Source organism: Nomascus leucogenys, chromosome X (genome assembly GCF_006542625.1).
Source record: "Nomascus leucogenys isolate Asia chromosome X, Asia_NLE_v1, whole genome shotgun sequence".
NCBI classification, from domain to species: Eukaryota; Metazoa; Chordata; class Mammalia; order Primates; family Hylobatidae; genus Nomascus; species Nomascus leucogenys.
In genome coordinates, this window is record NC_044406.1 from 52,657,153 (window position 1) to 52,663,661 (window position 6,509).

Below are 6,509 nucleotides of genomic sequence, written 5' to 3' on the forward strand. Positions count from 1 at the left end.
ACTTTTGGTGCTGCCTAGCTTATCTTTATACAAATTAAAGATTAACTTTCTCTGGCAACTGGCAAGCACCCATCTTGACACTTCCCCATTTTTTTTCACTGCTGCTAAAAGCTGATAGACTTGAGCTGCCCCTGCCCGCCAGCACCACAAAATATTTTGCTTGTTTTTTTAAGACCGCAAACTTATATGTATTTTAAATTCAAGCCCTACGAGCTTAGAGAATGCCTCATGACTTCAACAGGTCGATCTGACATTTATCCCCCAAAACAAATAATGAAATAAAGAATATGCAGAGCATATTCTTACCTTTCCCACCATCCCAGTAGAGCATCTTAATGGCATCTAAGCATTCCCATGGGCTCCACAGCAGCCTTGATCAGAACTGCTGTCCACAATTGCAGACTGGCTCACCGAAAAACTGGAAGCATTACTGGACGCCGCTCAACAAAGCTTAGCCCTTTTTGAACTAGTGAAAGAAGTCATCGATCATGTTATAATGCATCTAAATATCTACTCAGATAAACACAAAAACCTGTAAGGTGTGTGCACTAGGATTAGCTGGTCTTCCCTTCTAATTTTCACTTCTCAGTAACCAAGTGAAATTTCAGCCTTGTTTTTATGCCTCAAAAAACTTTAGCTTGTGCTTGAGCTTCTTAAAAAATTCAAAATGTTAATTACGCACTCCAATATGTTAGTCAAATTGGTTGAAAGATACAATATATGTACTTTCCCAAATATTTTAAATATTTTTGAACTTTTTATTGAGATGTATGGTCTTATCTTGGTACTGAATTAGAAATAAAGTTTGGAAGTAAATTTTGTCAGTACCTAGTTCCCAAACAAAGCTAAATCCTTGCACAGATGAATATCCACCACCATGAAATACCAGAGAGAACACAAAATTTACTTTTGCTAGTAAATCAATTAAATTGATTTTTATTTAACGACGAAACCATTCATTGGCAGATTAATGAGGACCAGACGCTTGTCCAATTTAGTTGACACATTTGCTTTTTTATTTTTTAGAATATAGTCTACATCTGGATTTAAAAAAGTTTTAAATAAATTTAAGACATACAACAACAGTGGAACCCTTCATCATTCTATGTACAACACGATAGAATGTCAGTTGGTTCCATTTCGGTTAAGTCCACTTTCTCATAATAATGTTATTATTTTCACTGAGTGGCAAGCTTCGTACAAGCTGGCGAAATGCCAGCTTATACACACTGGGGTGGGGGTGGGGACGGGAGTGGCACGAAAGGGATGGGGTGGGGGTGCCACAGGACTACTATACAGTGTAACAGAAAATCATTAATAAAGTAGTACCGATTACCGACGGACAGTGCTGTTTGTGCGCTTATCACAATGGAATCGCTGAAGTTTCAGAGCAAGGAGGAGATTCGAAATACTTCACACAGGGCCAATGTTACAAAAAGAAATAGTGCAAACAGGAAAACTGATGCAATCCTAGCAACGCCTGGGCCTCCACCGGCCCAACCGCAGGGCGGCGGGAGGCTACGCGCCCCGCCTTCCCCAGCACCCAGCTCCGGGCTGCTTTCCCAAGTGTGGCAACCCAGCGCCGCGCCCTGGTATAGCCCTTTCTCGGGCCCTTCTCCTCCGAAAAGAACAGAAAAGAAACCCCAGGAAAGGCACAGGCTGAATGCAGGGCGTCAGCCCAGTCCCATTCCCACCAACATAGAATGCAGGCCCCCTCCCAGGAGGTTCCTTGGGCCCTCCCATCTCCGGCCACCATTTTCTTCTCTCTCACACGAGGCCCCCTCCTCCACGCAGCCCCACCGCGCCTCCTGCACGTACGCAGCCCCCCAATTTGCAGTCTGCCCTTCCCGCCCCCCAGCCAGGAAAAAAAAAAGCTTTGAGGAATGAGAGAGGGTGAGATGGGTCGAAGAAGGTGCTGGGCAGCCGCGGGCGCCACGCCTCAGTGGCCCCAATTGCCGAAGCCGATCTCCTGCTTGTATCTGTTAGTGAGGATGTTGGCTTTGCGCGTGAGTTTCGAGAGCACAGTGTGCAGCCCGCGCAGGTGGTAGTGGAACTGCTGCTCCAGGTCTTCTTCGCCGGCGTCCGCACCCTCCAAGTGGCCCAGGTCCACCAGGATGTCCTTGGACTTCCAGGCACTGCCCTCCTCGCTCCCAGCCGGTGGAGGCGGCTGGTGCAGGACCCCCCACTCGATGTCGTTGCGGATGGACTTGAGCAGCACGTAGTGGCTGTACATGTCCCGAGAGGGCGCGAAAAAGCTGCCATTGGCGCTTCCCGAGTCGGGGACTGGGGGTGTGCGCTCCTCCAGGCAGCCGCCACTGCCGCCTACCTCCACGCCAACATCGTTGTCTAACCCGGGGTCAGCCAGGGGCACGTCGCGCAGCAAGCTGGGCACCATCACCGTCTGGTCCATGTTGTTCACGGCGCCGATGAAGCGATTCATGGCGTTAAAGAGCGAGTGCTTCTGGTTGTAGGTGTCGCAGATTTGCATCATGGTGGCCGCGCGGACGTTGGAGCGCAGGGACGCAGGGGCACGGGGATGGTCGGCCGGGTCAAGGGGATGCCCGCTTTCACGCGCTCTCCAAGGCCCGCGCCGGAGGCCTGGCTATAGCCGGTGTGGCGGGATTCCCGGCACTCCTCCGCCCTCGCCAACTCTCGTCTCGCTGGCAGACCGGCCCTGCGGGATGGGCGGCTTCTCCTGGCTTTGGCGCCCGGAAACTCGCGATGGCTGAGGGTGGTCTGTGGGTCGAGCCCTGGCCTGTTTGATACACGGGGACGAAAGAACAGATTAGATTATTCACCCGGCTAGGGGGCCTGGCGCCCTTGCCCGCGCGCACCCCCTTCTCTGGCTACAGCTCGTCCGGGACGGCGCCTGGGTGGCTCCCCGCGGCTGGGCAGTCCCACCTCCTCGCCCACCTACGGCCGCGGGGAGAAGGGTGTCCCCCCACCACCACCACAACTTCTCCCTCCGAAAAGCCTGAGCTCAAGCAACCATGCTGGCCGGGGCAGCGATGGGGCGGGGGCACCCACCTCCTCTTGCGCCTTGAGACTCTCCTGCTCGTTGGCAATTCAGTGTTCTCGCTGCAAGCGGCTGCTACCCAAGGGCGCTGCTGCGGTCAGTGGCTGGACTGTGACTGCGGGCGGCGGTGACTGCGTTGTCCCCCTACCCATCCCAGGTGCTCAATTTATAGTCCAGGAAAGGTGTCGCCGGCGCTCAGGGCCACCCCTGGTGTCTCCTCCTCCCGCCTCCCGCGGCAGCACCGAGATAAAAGGCCCGGGCCGGGATGACCGCGAGTAACACTCGCCCGGCCCTTTCTACAGCGGGGGCGGGGCGCGCCGGGCCAGCTCCGCCTCTCGCCTGATACCCGGGCTGAGGGAGGGCGCCGGGGCAGGCCAGGGCAGGGCAGGGCAGGGCAGGGCAGGGAGAGGAGGAGGGATTGGAGCAGCTGGACCCCGCCAGCACCAAGCTCTGGGCAGGCCAGTTGAGGAGGGCCGGGCACAGCGAGGGTCAAAAAGGCGTTGGCGTCCCGACCGACTGGAGGGTGGGGCTGGCATGTGGGGGCTGGGCGGGCCTTGCGCGCGCTCCCCGCGTGGGATGACCGGAATGCACGTGCCTTGGTTGCAGAGTGAGCCCCTCAACCCCGAATCTGGAGTGGCCGCGGCCGGGAAACAGGAACCTGGGTTTATTATTAGCCGTCGGGGAAGAGGGGCCGGCAGCAGGTACAACTCCATCCTGGGACTCTTACGTAAGAAGGGTGACCGGGCATGCTGGGTGCACGTGGACGCGCGGTGCTCCCGCAGTGGCCCTGGCCTTGGTCAGCTATGGGGGGAGGGGAGCGTCAGAGGCTTTTGCCTCCCTCCCGGCGGGGCGGGATCTTTCCCAATCTTTCCTTTAACAGTGGTTGCCAGGGATGAAGAGGGGCACACTATCAGATCTGCTGATTCTTTCAAGAGATCTGCAAGTGGCAATGGGGAGAAGTCAATTTTTGTCCAAGTCGGCTACACAGTGATGCTGGAGAGCCTGGGCCATGTGGCCTTTTGGCTGCCAAGAGGCCAGGAGAGGGTGACAGTAGTTAGGTCTAGTCTTGGGTGTCTTTCACCATTTAACAGAGAAATGGGGAGGTGTCTAATTATTTTTGAGGGTGCATGTGTGAAGTGTTCCTTCCAAAAGATAGTTCTTAAAGCACTGGGTCATTTAATAGGGCCTAAGCTACGTACTGAATCGCTGGATTTAACTTTTAAGTGCCTTGCACCTTGAATTTCACTTTGAGACTTCCAAACCACAGCCTATTTAATTTTTCCCATCTCATGTCCCTTTTGCCATATTCCTCATCCACCAGTACTCTCTGACAGTCCTACAATTATGTTCAATAAGATTCAAGCTTCTCATTTTAAATCCCTTTTCTCGGCCTGGAACGGTGGCTCACGCCTGTAATTCCAGCACTTTGGGAGGCCGAGGCGGGCGGATCACGGTCAGGGGTTCCAGACTAGCCTGGCCAACATGGTGAAACCCGGTCTCTACTAAGAATACAAAAATTAGCTGGGCGTGGTGGCGAGCGCCTGTAATCCCAGCTGCTCGGGAGGATGAGGCAGGAGAATTGCTTGAACCCAGGAGGCGGAGTTGCAGTGAGCCGAGATCCTGCCACTGCACTCCAGCCTGGGCAACAGAGCAAGACTCTGTCTCAAAAAAAAAAAAAAAAGATCCCTTTTCTCTAAAACTTAACAGAGGTCTCTGTCCCTAGTACAGTTTTTTCCCACAGGACAAAAAATGCCTAAGGAAGGGAGAACATAATAAAGGGGTTTCTTTCTCTTCCTCTTTCTTTCACATTAAGACCTACACTTAAATATTTTCCATAGAAAACCATCTTCCTAATTGTCTTTTGAATGAAATTCTGACTTGGTGCCACAAGGACTAATCTGTTGACAAAAAACAAACAAAACAAAACAAAACAAAGTCAGTGACCCTTGGAGACGGACCCAAGTCTGAGGACCCACTACCCCAAAACTTATTAGCTCTAGATCACAGCCCATGTTTTCTTACTTGCAAAACTGGGATAGACCTATCAGGGTTTTGAAGGAAGATCAATGGAAAGAAAAATACAGGGAGGGGGGAAGCATTATATAACTTTGAAGCATTAAAATAATTTCACCTCCCCTCTCTGCACACATAGAAACTTTTCTAGCTTCAGTTTCTTTATCAAAAAAATGGAGCTTGTTCCATGGGCCGTGCCAAGGACTTTAAATAAGATCATGTGAATAAAAATCACTATGTGAATTGTAAAGTACAAAGATTAATTGTACTTGATACAGGACCTCATCATAGCGAGAGGTGTTTATGTGAAGAGTCAGAAACCTTAAAAGTGTGGAAATTGGCTATGATGAGCCACAGATCCTTCCACCCAACCCCCAGTGCTTAAGCAGGAAAATAATATAAAATAGGTCCAATGAGATTGAAAGAGCACTGCAAGAAGAAAACTCAAGAAAAACAGATATACAGTTTCTAGTAGCTGATCTTCTCATAAATTAAAGCGTACTTTGTCCGCCTTCCTGGACCCATTTGGTATTTTAGGTACGTATGCACCCGGATGAAAACTCGGTATTCAGACTTAAGTTACTAAATGCCAAAATCTTGCCTCTTTTTCTCTTCTTCCCAGTTCCAACAGTGTGATAACACACGGAAAACGGAAATCTAAGGGATCTAGCAAAAGGATTCCACTCAGCAAAAACGCCAGCTTGGGAAAGGGCCCCTACCTAACTCCTTCCTTCTGGCCTCCACCCCTCCCCTGATACGTTTCCTTCCGTCTAGTCTCGATCCTCTTCATCCCCCAGTTTCTTGACTCTGGCCGCTGTTCTTGCACATTTCTTAAACACTTTCAGAGAAAGATGGCTCATGCACCTGCCTGCAAAACTTCCCAAACCGGGCCTCCCAGCCCCCCCAGACCCCGCAACAACTCACACCCACCGGGGTAACTCCAGAAAGAAAAGGTCCGCGGGCCAGAGCTCTGGGCCCTTGGAATCACCCCACCACCGCCCCTCTGGCTTCAGCCAATCAGAAGCCGTCAGAAAATATTATGCAAATGAGTCCTGATGCTCCCGCCAGTCAGAAGCCGCGGAGCCCTCCCCCACGCAGCGTCCTCTTTCACCCCAGCCCCAGCCAAGCTGGCTGCCGCGTCCCTGGCAACCGGCGCGCAGCCAGTTCCCCACTACGCTCGGCTGTAAAAAAACTAAAATGGTTGCCTGGGGTCACATGGGAGGGGAGCGGGCTGGCCCAGGCCTAAGGAAGGCCGGCAACCTCACTGATTGCCCCAGGCACCTTCCCTGTCCCGATCTGGAGCAGGCTGGAGGTGCTGAGCCACCTGCCCAGGATTCAGTTTGCCTCCAGAAAACAGAAGTCATCCGTTGAACAAATAACTTTTGAGTCCTTGTAGCACGCCAACAGCCTCAAAGCAAGAGGCCTTTGGTCTCTGCTTTCTATCCTATATGCTAAATCTCCGGTAAAAGCCTTGTCTGAG

The 6,509-nt window shown here is 52.0% G+C and overlaps 1 protein-coding gene and 1 long non-coding RNA gene across 2 annotated transcripts; one reads left to right on the forward strand and one right to left on the reverse strand.

The window, feature by feature from the left end:
- Nucleotides 1-920: 920 nt before the first annotated feature.
- On the reverse strand, nt 921-4,909 carry MID1IP1 (MID1 interacting protein 1). The gene is made up of 2 exons (XM_030806992.1): nt 3,028-4,909; nt 921-2,755 (listed from the first exon to the last, which is right to left on the reverse strand). Exon 2 carries the CDS (start codon nt 2,489-2,491, stop codon nt 1,940-1,942), a length of 552 nt encoding a protein of 183 aa, XP_030662852.1. The 5' UTR covers nt 2,492-2,755; nt 3,028-4,909; the 3' UTR covers nt 921-1,939.
- On the forward strand, nt 3,547-6,194 carry LOC105738157. The gene is made up of 2 exons (XR_001113913.2): nt 3,547-3,717; nt 5,652-6,194. It is a non-coding gene; the product is annotated as an uncharacterized LOC105738157 (long non-coding RNA).
- The last annotated feature ends 315 nt before the right edge of the window (nt 6,195-6,509 follow it).

What these genes read in the sequence shown, in the direction of transcription:
- MID1IP1 (XM_030806992.1), bottom strand. Translation starts at nt 2,491, where the DNA reads ATGATGCAAATCTGCGACACCTACAACCAGAAGCACTCGCTCTTTAAC.